The sequence below is a fragment of the Leiobunum rupestre genome, chromosome 10 (genome assembly GCF_980474605.1).
Source record: "Leiobunum rupestre chromosome 10, qqLeiRupe1.1.hap1, whole genome shotgun sequence".
NCBI lineage: Eukaryota > Metazoa > Arthropoda > Arachnida > Opiliones > Sclerosomatidae > Leiobunum > Leiobunum rupestre.
In genome coordinates this window covers 35,570,651-35,590,580 of record NC_143393.1, presented here as the reverse complement: position 1 = coordinate 35,590,580, position 19,930 = coordinate 35,570,651, and the positions used below count along the sequence as shown (strand labels likewise).

Genomic DNA, 19,930 nt, shown 5'->3' with positions numbered 1-19,930 from the left:
AGTTTGTGACGTCATTCTTTAAACCACCCAATTAGAAAAGGATATGGGTTTCTGGATATTATCCGCTTCTCGAATATCTTAAGCACAGTGCTATTTTTTACTCGTAGTAAGATAATTGGATATTTGCTTGGGAAATTCCACGAATTATTACTTTTTTACTCAGTATATCCGTTTCTAGGTTAACAAATGTTTAATTTTAAAAGGGTTTTTATCGAGGGGTCGGACACTTGCCATTATTTTGTACGGGATTTCATAGGGATTTTGTCGATTTTATCATAACATTTTTAAGTGATTAAGGGATTTCAATGTTAATTTACCATAGAGAGAGTTAAAATATTTTGCGATTTTAGACAAAGTGTACGGGATTTTGGTAAATGTCCGACCCCTCGGTTTTTATGGGATTATTGCTGTACTAAAACGTTGTAAACATTATAATCGAGGGTCCGCCATTCGTCAGGGTTTCCACGGTACCTGGAAAACCTGGAAAAATCAATGAATTTTAAAAATTAGTCTTAAAATGAGGGAAAAGTCAATGAATTTTAAAAATTAGTCTTAAAATGAGGGAAAAGTCAATGAATTTTAAAAATTAGTCTTAAAATGAAGAAAAAGTCAATGAATTTTAAAAATTAGTCTTAAAATGAGGGAAAAGTCAATTAATTTTAAAAATTGGTCTAAAAATGACGGTAAAGTCAATGAATTTTAAAAATTGGTCTAAAAATGAGGGAAAAGTCAATGAATTATAAAAATTAGTCTAAAAATCAGGGAAATGTCAGGTAATTTAATTTTGGTTTCAAATAGGAAACCTTTGCTAAAATATAGGTTAAAAAATACGTCAGTGAAAATCTCCGGAGATGGTCAAGGAAAACCTGTAAAAGTCAGGGAATTTTAATCTGTAAAAACTGTGGCAACCCTGTTCGTACCAAATCTGTACACTCTAGACTAAAATGATTTCAGAACTCCTGAAATCAACTTGAAAATCGTGAAATGTGGGCGAAAATCAGTTAAAAAATCTCGAAATTAGTTTCTGATTTCTGAAACACTGAGATTCTAAATTTGCAAATGTCGGACCACTAGGTTATTAAGCTTGATAATAAATTGACTAAAATCAATGATTTATTAATCAATTGTTTTAGGTTAATAGTTTTAATTTAAAGAAATTAATAAGCAACTTAAAAGTATAAATAAGTGATACGTTTACTACTTATACGGATTTGTTAAACTGAAGTTATATTTTATATGAATATAAAACATAAGATATAAAATAGATTAGGTAGAGTTTGGTATTTACTCATTTATTAAACATAAATTATATTTTATATAAATATATAAAATTAGATATAAATAGATTAGATAGAATTTGGTAATATTTATTTGCAAGAATATTGGTAATTATAATATTATATCAGCCTAAAGCGACAATATTAAAGCGTCAGTTGCTAACCTAGAAATTATCTACAAGAAGAACAACCATAATTTAATCAAAACTTATCAATTCATAAAAAAGAATTGCGGTAGCGTAGATAGTGTTTTAAAATCATCCCTTTTTTCAAGAGCTTTTTTTTGTCGAAGGAGTTGCCAAAAAAAAAATAAAAAAATACCACTACAGTTTTTATCTCACCATCCGTTATATCGCGCGCGGCGTATTTGCATGAGAAATTGACTCACGAACAGATGATCGCGTCCCCATTTTTTTAAGCAACTCTCCCGTAGAATACATTATGGCTGAGAGGGAGAGTGCAGAACTGTAAATGTAATGAAAAGTTGCGGGGGGGATTACAATCGCTCTTGTAAAAAAATCCGAAGGGGGGCGCCTTTTACGTTCGCGGAAGTACCTTGAAAAGATTGTTTTTTTATAAAAACGTCCTTGGCCTTCAAAAAAGTTTTCCTCCGTAGTAGTATCTAAGTAGCGAATACCCCCCCGCGATTTTTTTCTCCCTGGTGTGTTTTATAGCCGCCTTCCTCTTTCGTATATTATGTAGAGGGAAAAACTCCTTGAAAAAGCGACTATTTGGCTCTGACTTTATTTCGACGAATACGTTTATAAAAAGACTTTTTCTTTTTAGGCTTAATGTAAATGGGGGGATTTTCTTAAGATGTTAACGCCGTGTTTGTTTTTTTGCCAACTCCCACTCCCTTTTTCTCGTGTGGTTGCGTACAAAGAAGTTGGCCTTTGCTCATGAGATTGCAATGCGGAAACTACTGGATGTGATGCGAAAAAAACCACGATTTTATTTATTATCTTCATCCAAATAACCGTTTTCTTCTTTAACTTTTATTTTATATTTGTACTCGCCTATTCTCCCTCTACTTAATGGTTTTAGTTTAGTCGATTACTGTTTTTAATATATTTAATTTTAGGGCTTTTTATATTAGTTTTTCCTCCAAGGTCGACTGGTGGTAAATCCGGAAATAAATTCGTGTTAAAAACGCATTTGGGATTTGTCATAACGAAAACGTTGCTAAGTGTCATAAAAGTCAAATAATTACGTGACGGATTTCCGTTGTGGGGATGAAATTGATATAATTCACATCTTTATCCAATTATGATTATAAAATCTTATAATTTTTATTGAGCCTTTCGTGTAATTTTTTTAAATTAAGAATTTAGAATTTTAAATTACTTAAATGTTATTCGTATTATGGTGTACAATTTGCACGTGGCTATATTCGATTGAGCTGTCTAGAAAAATTGAAAAAAAAATAAACGTTCTATAAATCGAGTACTTTCACTACTTATTTTTTTATCGTTATTTTTTGTTTGTATTTTCTTTATAAAACAATCGACCGTTAAAAGAATTGGAACGCAACCTTGGCGGGCTTTCGGATCGGGAAAAAATCCATCGGGCAAAACGGGCTGTGGCGCCATCGCGCGGCTGGCAGCGAAAGCTCGATTTTCCCAAGGTGTTCGCGCCGATCCTCCGCGAGAGCGAGCGACCGAGTACCGAAAACTGCCGGGAAGCTAGTCGTAAAAGTTCAGTATCGTTTCCGCGTGTTTAGAAAAGCCCGTCAAAAAAATAACGCGAGCTAAGCCTTGGCGACGCGAAATTCCCTCGGCTCTTTAACGGCCGAAAAAAATATCGACCTCGCGCGGTAACCCTAAACGGAATCGACTCAATGATCAAGTGATACAGGTAAAAAAATGCCCTTTTTATTTCCTTCTTTATTTTATATAGCGGCGGAAAAATCCACTCGCGGTTAAATAATAATAGGAGAGAAAAAAATCTCCGCGAACGAAAAAGGAACGGGAATCCAACGAAGCGTCGCGTTCTTGCCACTCGCGAAAGAGCCTTTTTTTTCGCGTCCTCTCCGACTTTTTTCTTCGTCCCGTAATGCATACTCATTCTTTTTTTTCTACAAAGGATTTTTTTAAAAGATCCATTTTATGCAAATGACGAGAGGATCATTCTCGGTGTCGTTGGCGGCGCTGCGCTATTGGCGGGAAAACGGTAATTCGCGCGCGGCCATTTCAAGTCGTTTGATTGAAATTTTCGTGATCGTAGGCGGCGTTATAAATTATTTTTTTTTGACGATTTCATCAAATTGACGTTTAGTCGCGTTAGGCCTTTGTTGACAAAACGCGATAATTCGTGATGTGAAACCAGTTTGTAAGGTGGCCTCGTCTATCTTTAACTGACAAACGGGGCGGATTGAGTTTAGCTCCGAACTCCCCGTATCTAACCTAACCTAACGCGTATCGATTTATGGGCTAACTTATAGTGAAACGGTTTCCTGGTTTTGAATACCATTATAATAGATAGTGGCACCATCTAATACGGCTTGTACCGGGACTATTGATGGCTACGAAGGGAATTGGGGGGGGGGGGGGTCTCTTTTATCCATTCTTCGGGAACCACCTCCACCCCAACCCCCCTAGCTACGGCACCTTCCTTTTGCGAAAGTCATTTTTCTAATTAGAACACCCTCTTTTCTCCTCGGCGGGAGGGGGACTTTCTTGATCCTATCCTCCCTTGTAAACTTAGACTCTTCCACACCCCTTTTGGGCCCGCCAAGGATTTATACGCAGTTCGACTCTCTCGCTCTCTCACTCTCTCTCTGTGTTCTCTCGTAGCTCGCTCTCTCATTTAGAGGATTTTTTTTTATATATCTTCGTTATCAGACTGGTCCATTGCCTCCCCCAACCTGAGGGATGATTCGATTTCGTCACTAACGGGTTAAAACCAAAAGGGCTCAGTTTCCATTAGCGCATTTTTTTGCGTCCAAAATATCGATTGCTAGGAAGGGGGTTTAAATTTTTTTTTAAATCTCTTGTTGGAAATCTTTAAAAAATAAATTCATCTGGTACCTACTCGCTCTTTAATTAATATATTTTTGTTTTAAATAAACAAGGTTTTTTTTCGTTATTCGCCCAACTATAATCGTTCATAAAACGTGAAATTTTTCTGCCCAAGTGGCACGCTGATATTAAAATGAAAAATAATTTATCAATTATTTCGAATAAAATATATTTTATTAATTTAAAATATTTTGTTAATTTATCAATTATTTCGAATAAAATATATTTTATTAATTTAAAATATTTTGTTAATTTATCAATTATTTCGAATAAAATATATTTTATTAATTTATCAATTATTTCGAATAAAATATATTTTATTAATTTATCAATTATTTCGAATAAAATATATTTTATTAATTTATCAATTATTTCGAATAAAATATATTTTATTAATTTATCAATTATTTCGAATAAAATATATTTTATTAATTTATCAATTATTTCGAATAAAATATATTTTATTAATTTATAATATTTGGTTAATTTAAAATATTTGGTTAATTTATAATATTTTGTTAATTTAAAATATTTTGTTAATTTAAAATATTTTGTTAATTTAAAATATTTTGTTAATTTAAAATATTTTATTAATTTAAAATATTTTGTTAATTTAAAATATTTGGTTAATTTAAAATATTTGGTTAATTTAAAATATTTGGTTAATTTAAAATATTTGGTTAATTTAAAATATTTTATTAATTTAAAATATTTGGTTAATTTAAAATATTTTGTTAATTTAAAATATTTTGCTAATTTAAAATATTTTGTTAATTTAAAATATTTTGCTAATTTAAAATATTTTAATTATGTAAAAAAGCCTCATTCGAAATAACTGAAATTTTGTTTATTTAAAAAATCTTTAGGTAAAAAATTGCCACATTTTTAAAATAAAATATCTAAAAATTCCTAAAAATTGAGTTAGTTTAAAATGAATTATTAAATCTTGTTTCCAAATGAACATTATATAATTCGTAGTTTTGTTTTTTAATTTTAGGAAAAGATTCGAATAGTTTAGATTAGTTTTTTTGTATGTTTCGACATTAACGTCGATAATTCAATAATTAATTAAACACAATGTTATTGACGCTCAATCGAATGTCACCGTGCTAGAAATGAAGTAAAGCTGTTTTTAGTTCGTCTAACTTCACGTCTAGATATTGTATGAGATAAACTTTAAATTCACACGTTGGAGAGATTAAGCTCGAACCCATAATACGTTTACGCCTAGCTCCGTCCGCATTTTGTTTTTAACTGCATTGGCGTATGTTTCAAAATTATGACGAGTCGTTAAGGCCGAAACTGTTTTTACGGTACCAGTAGACTAATAAAAACTACCGTCTCTGGGCGTGCACACTACCCGTTCTATGCTGAGAGCTTAATCTCTATTTGTTCGATTCGCTACAGTTGTGTTTTTACGCACATGTATGAAAAATAAAATGGTTTTATAACGCGGATAGTAAACAGCCGAGCTGTTTTGTGTCTAGTGTTTTTATCCTGACCCCTTTTTAAAGGTTAAAGATACTGCTTTTATCGATACTGTCGTTGGGGGGGTCAATGCAATATTTGCTATTATTTTAATTAAAACGTGGTTCTGATGGTATTAGTTAACAATTTGGTGACCCGTAATTGGGACATTAGGTGCCCCCGTAATTGGGAAATTAGGTGCCCCCGTAATTGGGAAATTAGGTGCCCCCGTAATTGGGAAATTAGGTGCCCCCGTAATTGGGAAATTAGGTGCCCCCGTAATTGGGAAATTAGGTGCCCCCGTAATTGGGAAATTAGGTGCCCCCGTAATTGGGACATTAGGTGCCCCCGTAATTGGGACATTATGTGCCCCGTAATTGGGACATTATGTGCCCCGTAATCGGGATATTAGGTGCCCCGTAATTGGGACATTAGGTGCCCCCGTAATTGGGACATTAGGTGCCCCGTAATTGGGACATTAGGTGCCCCGTAATTGGGACATTAGGTGCCCCGTAATTGGGACATTAGGTGCCCCGTAATTGGGACATTAGGTGCCCCGTAATTGGGACATTAGGTGCCCCGTAATTGGGACATTATGTGCCCCGTAATTGGGACATTATGTGCCCCGTAATTGGGACATTAGGTGCCCCGTAATTGGGACATTATGTGCCCCGTAATTGGGACATTAGGTGCCCCGTAATTGGGACATTATGTGCCCCGTAATTGGGACATTAGGTGCCCCGTAATTGGGACATTAGGTGCCCCCGTAATTGGGACATTAGGTGCCCCCGTAATTGGGACATTAGGTGCCCCGGAATTGGGACATTAGGTGCCCCCGTAATTGGGACATTATGTGCCCCGTAATTTGGACATTAGGTGCCCCGTAATCGGGATATTAGGTGCCCCGTAATCGGGATATTAGGTGCCCCGTAATCGGGACATTATGTGCCCCGTAATCGGGATATTAGGTGCCCCGTAATTGGGACATTAGGTGCCCCCGTAATTGGGACATTAGGTGCCCCCGTAATTGGGACATTAGGTGCCCCCGTAATTGGGACATTAGGTGCCCCCGTAATTGGGACATTAGGTGCCCCGTAATTGGGACATTAGGTGCCCCGTAATTGGGACATTAGGTGCCCCGTCATTGGGACATTAGGTGCCCCGTCATTGGGACATTAGGTGCCCCCGTAATTGGGACATTAGGTGCCCCGTCATTGGGACATTAGATGCCCCGTCATTGGGACATTAGGTGCCCCGTAATTGGGACATTAGGTGCCCCCGTAATTGGGACATTAGGTGCCCCCGTAATTGGGACATTAGGTGCCCCCGTAATTGGGACATTATGTGCCCCCGTAATTGGGACATTATGTGCCCCCGTAATTGGGACATTATGTGCCCCCGTAATTGGAACATTATGTGCCCCCGTAATTGGAACATTATGTGCCCCCGTAATTGGGACATTATGTGCCCCGTAATTGGGACATTATGTGCCCCGTAATTGGGACATTAGGTGCCCCCGTAATTGGGACATTAGGTGCCACCGTAATTGGGACATTAGGTGCCACCGTAATTGGGACATTAGGTGCCACCGTAATTGGGACATTAGGTGCCACCGTAATTGGGACATTAGGTGCCCCCGTAATTGGGACATTAGGTGCCCCCGTAATTGGGACATTAGGTGCCCCCGTAATTGGGACATTAGGTGCCCCCGTAATCGGGACATTAGGTGCCCCCGTAATCGGGACATTAGGTGCCCGCAAATAGGGAATTTCGTGTATTTAAAACTGTTAGGGCAAGAAAATTTTGCAAATCCTCGGGATTTCCAAGTTGTTGTCCTTTAAGACAAAGCGTTGAAACTTGGTATATTTGATAGATAAATATTTTCAGGGGTGTCAGGTGGGATTGTTATTATGACACAAGCCTGTCTTGTTTGCTTGAAATTAACGCTCTTTAAATCGATACAGCAGCATGGCGAAATGTAGGTTATCCAACTCTAATGAAGAATGGGGCGTCGATATGATATTTTTCGTCTGCCGCGATTCTAAGCTTTGTTTATTTTCTCTTACATAAATATTGATACGTCGCAAATTAAGTATTAAATTATATCCCATTAAAGGAATAATTTAGGCTACCGTAGGGCTTTGTTGATTGATCACCTGATAGTTTGATTAAAACCGGGGCTTTACGTCCGTACCACGCTGTTTTTACTTGCAGGTAGACATAATGCCGGAACGTCATGTTTCCCAATTTATATTTACAGTTAATTGTTCTATTTTTGCATGTACACGCGAAACTGACTCAAATGCCAGTTGCTTAACGATGTTAATTTTTCCAAACGAAGCTTTTGGATATTTTCCGGTTTTGAAAATAGACTTGAATAGATCTGACCGCACTTGATCGAAAATTTTACGCGTAGCGGAAAAATCTTAAAGGCTGTTTTTTCCGCTAAGGCATAAACGGCGCAACGGTAAACGTCGATGCGACAAAAATTGACCTTTGATCCAATACAATGTTTTGGCGTCGACGCTTATCGTCGTGGCGTTTTTTGTTATAAACGCAATAATGGTAAACGTCGACGTGACCGAAATTACACTTGGATCCACGCTTACCGTCGTGGCGTTATTTTGTTATAAACGTCGACGCGACAAAAATTCCCCTTGAATCCAATACAACTTTCTTTCGTCGACGCTTACCGTCGTGGCTGTTTTTTTTTGCTTTAACTAAAACCAGCACTGAACGAACAATTTAGTCTTCAATTTTCCGTCTAGTGCGAAATCGGCCTGTTTTTTTTCATTCCAATGCCAATTTATTTTATTTTAGAATTCCCTATTTTAGATACATTACCAAATTCGGTATCGGAAACATAGTTACCCGTGTCCAGTTCGCATTTGAGAGAACAACATTTATGTTCGATCATTATGAATTAACAGAGAGACAGAGAGAGAGAGTTAAATGGAACTATGGAAATATCAGGCATTCGGTAAAGAGGGGTAATGATAAGGGGGTTTCCAATCCAACAAGGGTTGCGGGCGGTGCAGTTGGGAGGGGGTTTAGACGATAAGCCCAGACGCTAGGTAGCAGTTTGTAGCGTTGAGGCAAAGGCTGAATTTTCACATGACCGTTCGCGCGCGCAGTGCAATTTGTGGAGGGGGGGGGAGTGGGTGGTTGGGGGGGCGGGAAAGGGTTGAAAACTCGGGGGCCCCGTTTGGAGTCGCGCGCGGCGCGCGTGTTTTGAGCCGGCTCGACGGGAAAGCGCGCGTGAAGGCGGATGGGGGGGATAAAGCAAAACGAAGGTCCGTCGAATTTAGAAGGGCAAAAACAGTGCGAGCATTCGGACGTCGGTGTGCTCCTGTCGCCTTCCTTCGCGGGAATCGGCCCAAACCACCAACGCGATTGCAAAAAGGAAGACCTTTTTTAGTAGGCAACGAAAGCAATTTTCCCCCTCTCAAACTAGAAATTAATCATTCAGAGGGTTTTTATTACGCCATAAAAAAATCCGTGAAAAATTGTTTATAAAAATAGTTATCCTCCAAGGAAAGAATTAAAAACGAAAAGCGCGTGAAAATATTTTTTTCGATAATATTATTTTTTATCTCGAGATAAAAAAAAAGGAGGAGAGATAAAATTGTACTTCAAACAAAACCAAAACGAGCAAATCAAAATATACAAAATCATCAAAAAGCTAATTATCGGCGGGTAGGAATCGCGCGGAAAGTCCGGCCCCTTATAGCGAGAAGAATCACGAATTGGTCACTCTGCCGCCTTTTCGGCATCATCGGCCCAAGCGCCTCTTGACCGTGTACTGGGCGCTCTACCCGTTCAAATTGTTTCTCGTCTCGGACGCCGTATGTTGATCGGCCGCTCTATTTCGCTATTTTTGTACCGAGACGTCAAAAGAGTTTTTTTTTAAAGTTTTCCCCCGTACGTCGCAATTTAATTCCGCCGCGTATGACTGTATGAGACGTATAGTTTTCCGGCGCGATCGTTGGACACGTTCGATTTCCGTAGAACTTTTTCGTTCGCGAAGAGTATTTTCGGCGACAACGGTCATCTCGATCAGGACGCTAGTTCGAAGAAAGAAGACCGTATCCCTCCCTCGCTCCTCCTTGGGCGGCGGAAGTGGTGGCTGGTGGTCCGAAAAGAAGGAAGCTAGAAGGGAGGCGCGCGGGAGGATTCGAAGCCACCCGGAAGCGTTGATTCTCTGACTCACGTTGTTCTCCGACCTCTCTAGCGGTGGCTGCGGCGATTACAGCCGTGACGGGCAGGCTACGACGACGATCCTCTCGCCCTACTTCGATGCGCTCGGCCGCCGTTCGGGCTGCAGCACCCTGGCCGGCGGCGAGCGCGGATGGCCGTCAGCCGCCGCGGCCTCGGTGTCTCTGCCGGGGCCCTCGCCACTGACCGGACACTCCGCGGTCATCGCCGCCGCCGCTCGCCATGACTCGCTGGGCCGGGAACGAGCCGCTCTCATGGCCAGCCAACAACAGCAACACCCGCATCACCAACAGCAGCACCATCCGCAAATGCACCCGCCGCATCACCAACACCAACAACAACAGCAACAACAACAGCAGCAACAACAACAGCAACAGCAGAAACAACAGGACGACGGCGGAGCTTCGGACGGACAACAACGGCAAGTGGTCGGTTGCGTCACGCCGGTCATCTCTCTACAGAAGCTCAAGGAGTTTTTCGTGCAACCCAAATTCCGGGCGCCCCAAGTGCCGGGTTCCGGGCCGCCCTCCTCTCCCGTAGCCCATCATCCCGGCCAGCATCCCCATCAACAGACCCATCATCACGTTCTCAACTCGCATCATCCTCATGGTAAGGCCTTCTTTTTGGCGCGCGGCCGCCGGCACGTTGCCCTTTCCCGCGGTACCCGTCCCTGTCCTCAGCCCCCCTCTCACACCCCCCTCTCTCTATCTCCTCCGGAGTCTCCATCAATTGCCTCTCTCCTCTTCCTTTTTTCCTCACTCCCGCGTACATCCCCCCAGGTATTATCGCTCTAACAATGCGGAGAGATAGACTTCCTATGCGAGCGTTAAAAGAACCGGCCCTTTTTTATATCTTTTTTTACGCCCTTCGTAGAAAAACGCCTTTTAAAAAATCATTTAAAAGTCTGAAGGCGATTTTTTTTTCCTTCCTTTCTTAAAAGGCATTAACGGTTTTCTCCTACACCCCGTAACAGCTGTCCCGGTTTTTTTACCTACTTTTTTTTTTCAACGCTAATTTTATAGTCGTATTGAAACGGTCCATTCGTAATAATACCTAATAATAATAATATTACTATTATTATTCATGAATGAACAACACGTTACCCTACGTAATATTATGTGGCGTTTTAAGAATAATACATTTACCTTTTTAGTGTTTTTTAAGAATAGAGTAATGTAGTTTTGAAGTAAGAATATAGTACTGTAGTTTTGAAGTAAGAATATAGTACTGTAGTTTTGAAGTAAGAATATAGTACTGTAGTTTTGAAGTAAGAATATAGTACTGTAGTTTTGAAGTAAGAATTTATTAATGTAGTTTTTGAAGTACAGAATATAGTAACGTAGTCTAGAAGTAAAGAATATAGTAAAGTAGTCTAGAAGTAAAGAATATAGTAAAGTAGTCTAGAAGTAAAGAATATAGTAAAGTAGTCTAGAAGTAAAGAATATAGTAAAGTAGTTTTGAAGTAAAGGTTATAGTAAAGTAGTTTTGAAGTAAAGGTTATAGTAAAGTAGTTTTGAAGTAAAGATTATAGTAAAGTAGTTTTGAAGTAAAGATTATAGTAACGTAGTCTTCAAGTAAAGAATATAGTAACGTAGTCTTCAAGTAAAGAATATAGTATCGTAGTTTTATAGTAAAGAATATAGTATCGTAGTTTTATAGTAAAGAATACAGTAATGTAGTCTAGAAGTAAAGAATACAATAATGTATGCGTTTCTATTAAAATCTTTTTTTTTTAGTCCACTTCCAAAAATCCCCCTCCGCGCGAGAAACATTAGTTAGTAATATAGAAAGTGTAATGATAATAAATTATATAGGACATTCGAGGGGCGGGGGGGGGGGGTTAAAGGAAAGAATGAAGTGGGGGATGAAAAATAAAACCCCCTTTTAAAATGTACGTCTTATAGCGGGGTCCACCGCCTATGAAACTTTAAAGCCAGTAATTTATAAAGCGGCGTGAAATTTTTTTAATTCCTCTCGTCCTATAATAGCGGACGTGGTTCTCTTTTATCCAATGAAAATGCCGCAACGAAATGACGTCGAAATTTTTTTCTGCCCTTCTCTTTCTTCGATTGGTTGATTTGCATGTTGCGCGTGGGCGGAGGGGGGGACCACGCTCTTGTTGGCCCGCCAATAGGACCCTCTCTCTATCTCGCTCTCGCTCAAAGGGCTCCCCAAATTTCGGCAAAGTTATCCCCCCTTTCGTAACGAACTATGGCCCGTTGTAGTCATATCTAACTCTCCGGCGCGGCCAGGAAGGCGAGGTGGGCCAGTGTAGGAAGTTATATAACTATTGGTTCTTATCTAAACACGGTAGTCCGTTTTATACGTATAGGTATCGGCCCCTTTTGGTCGTAATATCTGGCTCTCCTATTTCCCCGTTGGGGGTTGCGCGCTCCCATCCCCAGTTTCTGATGGCAGCGCGGGGGAGGGGGGCGCTATTTGTTCACTCCCCCTCCGTTTTATAAGACCCTGTTTTAAAATCTATAGATATACTATTTGCCAGTCATAAATCTGCATTAAGCGCTTTAAGTTTGATATCCCTAGCGTTACTTCCGCGGCGTTGTGTCGTTCTGCTCTGACAAATTAAAGGTATCAAACCTGGCTATTCGACATCGGGAAAATGACCCAAAATATAATCCCCTCGTATTGTTTGTCTTAGGCTGTAGGTCACCCGCTGCTTCCTAAAAGCGCCGCGAGGATGGTAAAGGTTGTAAGGCGTGGTATCGTCTAGATAAACAAAATTTGGTATTGAAGTGAATTTGATCCACTCACCCAAGGATCCTTGACTCACCTACGTATTACCTACGGCAACTATTTGCTGGCTGATTCCGAGACATTAACCCTTAGTTTCGTTGTCTCGATATCGCTGGTTCGTCTCTAATTTCATTTTAATTTTCACGCGTCGACAGTTGTTTGATTCAATGAACTGACAATTGTGAGAGCGACTTAGCTCCGGATCGAATATCGTCACCCCAATCTGTATAATTCTAATTTCTCAACAGAATTTACGTTTTGTTCGTACCTAAACGTTACCTTTTTTTACACTTAAGTCAAAATTAGATAAAAACAACCCGTGAATAATATTCTAATTTAATTTATTTTCGTATAAAAATAATTGTCAGTGTTAATAAAAAGTCCAGGTCGGTACAATGTTGTAAAATTGGCAAATAGTGGTTAATAAAGAAAAAATGCATTTCAAAGCTTAAAAAAAGTAATTGGAATTAAATTTTTAAAGAAGATTATTATAAAAATGTCTTAGTTTACACTGAACTTACAATGTTATAGATTTAACAGACTATTCTAATGTTAATCAAAGTATATTTGCCTTAAGTAGTCCAAATCTGAAATTTCTGTGTTAAAATATTTTATTATTATTTTTTTATCATTTTCTGTGGTAAAAATATTTATTGGCCACTTTTGGTCAGATTGGCCTCTAATTTCACTTTTGTCCAGGCCGGCATTTTCCACTATTTTCCAAAATTATCCACTATTTAACGTATGAACAGGGTTCGTACACGACCTGGAATACCTGGAAAACCTGGAAAAGTCAGGGAATTTTAAAATGTTTCCCAAAGGTCAGGGAAAAGTAAGGGATTTTGAGAATGATTCCTAATGGTCAGGGAAAAGTCAGGGAATTTTAAAATGACCCCAAAAAAATCCGGCAAATAATTTTTGAAAGATGTATTAAAAATACATAATATATATTTTTCAAGGTTTTACCTCAAAACTTAAATTAATTCTACAAAAATGGTCGGAGAAATTTTGCAATTTGGTCAGGGAAAACCTGGAAATGTCACGGAATTTAATTCCGGAAATTTTGTACGAACCCTGATGAATGAACTATTTCCAAGACACTCCTCAAATTAACCGTTATTACCTTTAAAAATATTCATCTTTTATCAATTGTCTTTAAACAATCCCGTTTCCTAAAGCGTTGAAAACGCATTTGCAATTTTTATTGGCGCCAGTCCAATTTTACTGGTTTTCCTACACTCCAGTAACATACTACGCGTAATTTCAAAACGCTGGAATTAATATGGGATCCAATCAAATCTGGAAAGGATAAGGCCTAAGGTGGTGCGTTGGGTATTAGCCTAGCTGATTATTATTATTTGTGGATCAAACTTTGATTCAAAACAGTTTTAATCCAGAAATATTTAGCAAGTTTGGAATCAAAATATTTTGATCTAGCGCGATTTGTTAAAATTTTTATCCAAAATATTGTAATCGAATTAGATTTGATGAAGTTTTGTGTGAGATTTAATACAATTTTGTTGGCAAGAATGAATTTAATTTGTATTTTATCCCCATTTTATCATATCTGTGGATTACATTTTGATAAATCATATTGGAAACTAAGCCATCTATAAACGTTACAGGGTGACCAGATTTCCTATATTTTCCTATATTTTTAATGCCATCCTATAAATTGGTTTGAGTCTATTTGATCGATTCCCAAATGATCGAACGGGTCCTATTTGATCGAATTTCCATTTGATCGAATTGCATGTGATCGAATGGCATTTGATCGAACGAAATTTGATCGAAAGCTACTGTAGGGTAAAACTACTAGTTTTTGGGAGTAAATCGAAAAGGCAACGGTGCATACGCGCCTACGCCGCGCGTACATCAACCTAACCTAACCTAACCTGACCCTATTTATATATATCAAAAACAACGGGCCGTTATCGTCGATGTCATAAAAAATTCCATCATATAGTGTATAAAGTAAAAATCTCTTCATCTTTGTGGCTTAATACAGTTAAAGCAATGAATTATTCCATCATTATTCCTTCTGCACTTCATATTGGCATTCGGTAAAATAAAAACATATCAACTGGTACTATAAATACTTTTGAATTCGATCAAATAGTATTCGATCATTTGAAGGTTCAATCTTATGAAACAAATGACAAATGGGATTCGATCAAATGGAATTTCGATCAATTGCAACGTATAATGATCGACTGTCGATCACATATTTTTCGATCAAATGGACCAACACCTATAAATTCCTTTATTTTAACCTATTTTCCTATAAATTCACGGTCTTTTGTAAATGAAAGAACTTTTTTGTACATAGAACAGTTCTAACACTGCCACTTTCGAACAAAATCTTGAAATGTATCCAGTAATGCAAGAAAGCAGTGTGCAAAAAATTATCAATATTCTAGGTGATTCGAGTCAAAGTATACCGATATGCAATAATTACCGTAGTATTTTTCCTATATTTTCTTATTTACTGTCATATTTTTTTCTATTTAGTGCCCTATATTTTCCTATAATTCGCCTCTAAAACTCCTATTTGTCCTATAAAATTTTCAAAGACTTTCCCTGGTCAAGTTAATTTCAACTTGACACGTTGATCGGCAGTGCGGGGCCCTGGGAATCTCAGTCTCGGGTTAAAATCAGCATCAACATGGTGAAAATCTTAAAATATGGAGGGAATATTGTCTGCCGTGATTAAGCTCAATCGGAAACTGTTCTCAAGGTTAATAAGTGAAAGCTTATCGTGATCGGTCGGTGTATCCTCGCTCAGGGGTCGCTGGGATTAGCTCCGATTGGTAATTAATCAGCCAGCAAAGATTACTCGTTTTGTCCACCAGCATCGAGGCGTGATATTTACGGCAAACAGCGCCATCTGTAGACGGGAGGAGGAGGGCTTTTAAGGGCCTCGCTTACCCTTAATTTTAAGCGGCAGGCCACTAACCTTAGCCGCTCTCTGACGACTCATTTACTTCCCTAATTATGGCCGCGGACAATCAGCGAGACGCCGCCAAATAATGTACGGACTCGATCTCCCAATCGTTACCGGACAATACGGTTAAAGGCTCGTCCGAGGGTGAAGTTTACCTTACTTCGTATCGCTCGCTAATTTCCCAATTGAGATCTCGTTTCCATGCTAACAGTTAGCAACGCAAAAATCGAAATAACAATGACTTTTTAATGGGGTGTCAGACTGGCTAGCGTATACTAGCATCCTTTTCTCACTATTTTTGTAGCGTATCATTCAGGTCATTTAGGTTCATTTTGTTTCGTCAAATGTCGAGCTTAATGTCCTACGCTACTGCTCGCTGATTCGCGGAGTTCAAATTTAATTACTTCACGTGTTTACCAATAAGCGGATTGTCATTTAGTACAATCGTTTTCCGTCAAAAGTTTAACCTTCGGAATTTGGGCGCTCTTTAAACATTTCGCCGCCATTTTGGAAAATGGCCACCCATATTTACAGAAATGGTCGAATCATCAAAACAAAAGTTAATCAGGGTTCATACAGACCTGGAAAACCTGGAAATATCAGGGAAATCGCCATTTTTAAGAAAAAATCAGGAAATATCGGGGAAATCCCAATTTTTAAGAAAAAAATCAGAAAATATCAGGGAAATCCCAATTTTTAAGAAAAAATCAGGTAAATCAGGGAAATTCATGAGGGTTCAGAAATGTTGCCCTTATGAATACAAATTTTCATCAATTAGTTTTTCTTATTAAAGATTTGACTTTTTAACTTCGTTTATATGATAATATTGAACCAATTTAACTTAAATGACAATCATAAAATCTTAGTTTTATTTTATTTTGCACCTGGAAAAATTAGGGAAATATTCGTGGGAAAACCTGGAAATATCTGGGAAATCGAGTAGCCAATAACTGTATGAACCTTGTTAATACATACTAGTGTTGTTAATTTTCCGGAAAAATAAAATGCGGAAAAATTTCCGCAAATCGGAAAAATAAAAAAATTGAAACATAAATTACTTTTTAAGGGTTTTTTATGTTTTTTAACTTTTTAATAAAATGTCTAATATCAGTAAACATACTACAAAACATTAATAGTGTTACATTGTTAATCAATTTAAACTAGTCTAAAGGTTTAGTTTCACTTTTAGATTCGAAAAAAATAGGGCGAAAATGCCGCTTTATTTAAATTTGCAAACAATATTAGACTAACCATGGAATAAAAACTTTTTAATTGTTTTCGGAAAAAACTGGAACATTTTCCAGAAAAAAGGTCTCGGTCATTTTCCGGAATATTTTCGAACTTACAACACCAATACATACCTGTCGTTATTATTTCAAAAATAAAAAGTAATTTAGTTGTATTTCGTAACTCAAAAATGGAAGTTTCGTGTTTAATATCTTTTTAGGCTGTTAATTTTCTCTCCTAATATGTCGATGCGAACGCTCTGTATTCAGGACGAGATGCGGTGGTCGATATCCTCTCATGTTTCGCAGCCATTATATCCACAGACAGAGAAATTTAAATGTCTCCTTTCCGCTCCCCGTTTTCGGAAAAATATTGTAAAGTTTCAGAAAGTTCTTTTTATTCTTAAAATGCACTTAACCGATTGCTTCCCCTCCACAACTATACTATATTTAAATACGTGTTTAGGTGAAATTTCAATCCGAATGTCGATTAACCGAAATGATTCTGTGTATTTGGAAAAACAGCGTCTATATTTACGGCTCTAGTTATTTTAGAAATTGAGAAAAACCCGCGTAAGTTTTGGGTACTTGTTATTAGCATCAAGAATCCATTATTTAATCTAATTTTCGTCAAAATTTTTGCTATTTGCGGATGCAACGTAAGAACTTCCCTTTCGGTATTTTTTTGTCATATCTATGACGTTATAGAATGGTTTTAAAAATTAATATTGGAGGTCCAGCTAGATTTAGCAGTTACTATATTTAAATAACGATTAAATAATATCATAAATTTATTCAAATCATAAATAAATTCGTTATATAGTATATTTGGATTGAAAAAATTTCTTATCATTGGAATGGAAAATTTCTTATCAAAAATATACCGAATTAATCCAATTTTGTTTTAGATAATAATATTGGAATTGCTAATAATTGGAATGGCAAAATCAACGTTTTTGTTTCGTCGTTTGTAGTTGAGACGATGGTCAATAGAGGGCAGTAGAGAGTCGAAATAATACAATCGAGACATTTTGTCGAAAGAAACTACGCGTGTTATTTGTAGCTTGTACATTTTATGGATTAATGGGGAAAAACAAATTACGGCTTCTGCGTGAAGTGGGCGCGCTTCCAAATGTTTAAATCGTAATAAAACTAGCGCTATCAATACCAATGATTGTAAATTTAATTTTCTGTAGAATTTAAATAACCTATTAATATAGTTTTGCTAATAAGACATTAATAATAACTTTTCCAAAATCAGTTATAATATTGCAGCGCTACCCTTTCCAAAAATTAATACATTGTTACACTAGTGTAACACTAGTGCTACTCGAAATATGGGAACATCTACACTGGTGCGTTTTGTTCGGACACAAAGCATTTGCCTTTCTTTAACCTAATTAAATCTATAACTCTTGGTAATTAATTACAAAATGTATATAAGGCAGTTAGATAATATATTTATTAATATTAATAATAATAATAACCTAGCCGATTATTATTATTAATATATATAATTAATAATCTATAATAATAATAATAATAATAATATATATAATAGGCCCAAGTCATCCGGCGATTTTTAATGCAACCAAATTACCAATTTTAGACCAAAATAAAAATAGCGATAATTACACTGAAATTTCGGGAATGGGGAAAAAATGCTTTTTAAGTGTAAAGAAAAAAGTGTGACTGAAAATTGGTTTCGTAGTGCAAAAATAAAAACCTCTAAAAGACTAAATTTCAAAAAGTCCACGGTACCCGTATTAAAAATTCATTGATAATTTTCACAACCGTTTAATTTACCGTAGTTAGGGGCTGGTGAAAACAAGATGAAACTTAGATAAGACTTTTTCAGAACACGTTTTGTAAAAGAATTTGAAATAAACAACTAATCCACGTAGACGTAAAAGAGTTATCATTGAAATCCCAAGGTTTTCCCTTTAGTTACAAGTTTAACCAGTTTTTTTTATATTAATCGTAGTTGTTAGCTAATATTTTTTCGTAGCCCCCATGTTGTTATTTACGACCTAAATTGCATTTCCCCGTTTTCTTTTAAGCGTTTTTTAAAAAACAACAAAAGTAAATGAAATACTTGAAAAATGGGAGGCTACTTTTTGATCTTTTTTTTTTGGTGAATTAAAATTGCGCGGAAAAAACTGGCTTGGGAGATTGCAGATAACGGCATTTTTCTATTTGCAAGAAAGTCAAGGCCTGTTTGAATATTCCTGTTTCGGATGATTTTCAATTTTTTTTTTGGTTGAGAAATGGCAAAACTGGTTCGATTTCCGAACATCTGTTAAGTGTATCTTTTGTTGTTGCTCAATTGGAAGGCGATTGCGCCTATTAAAATTTAATATTATTATGCAAGATTTTGTTTTAAATAATATGTATAATTTTGAAAGATATTATGGAATAAAAGTTTTTAAATTTTTATTGTGACAGTCTTTGTTGGGCAAGGCTATCTCATGCATGGAAATATTATTAATTAGGGGATTTTCTTTATAGTTTTGAGAATTGCAAAATTCTCCATCAAGATAATATATTTAGAATAAATATTTTAACTGTACAATATCACAGTTACAAACAGTCGTGCAAAACTTTCTTATCCAATGCACCTTATCGTAATTTAAAAAGTCCAAAATAAAAGCTAAATTAATTTAGATATTTCAAATCCAAGACTATGACCGTTTTTTCAAAATTAAAAAATTAAATCTAAATTAATTTAGATATGTCAAATCCAAGATTATTTAAAAAGTACAAAATAAAATCTAAATTATCAAAATATTGACGAAATTAGCAATCGAAGTTGGCCTCCTCTCAAAATATCGACGAAATTAACAATCGAAGTTGGCCTCCTCTCAAAATATCGACGAAATTAACAATCGAAGTTGGCCTCCTCTCAAAAAATCGATGAAATTAGCAATCGAAGTTGGCCTCCTCTCTCAAAATATCGATGAAATTAACAATAGAAGTTGGCCCCCTCTCAAAATATCGACGAAATTAACAATCGAAGTTGGCCTCCTCTCA

The 19,930-nt window shown here is 36.9% G+C and overlaps 1 protein-coding gene across 12 annotated transcripts in view; it reads left to right on the top strand.

Annotated features, from left to right (window-relative positions):
• Positions 1 to 19,930, top strand: part of LOC149925532 (zinc finger protein rotund-like) — a 395,345-nt gene that overhangs the window by 221,643 nt on the left and 153,772 nt on the right. Inside the window, exons 1-2 of one of the 12 annotated variants that reach the window (XM_090161417.1) lie at positions 2,967 to 3,131; positions 9,993 to 10,585. The exons of the other annotated variants lie outside the window; for them this stretch is intronic. Of the exons in view, the coding sequence (XP_090017543.1) occupies positions 10,231 to 10,585 (355 nt within the window). The 5' untranslated portion in view covers positions 2,967 to 3,131; positions 9,993 to 10,230. Of the gene's footprint in view, positions 1 to 2,966; positions 3,132 to 9,992; positions 10,586 to 19,930 lie in introns of those variants that run through there. 12 annotated transcript variants of the gene reach the window in all.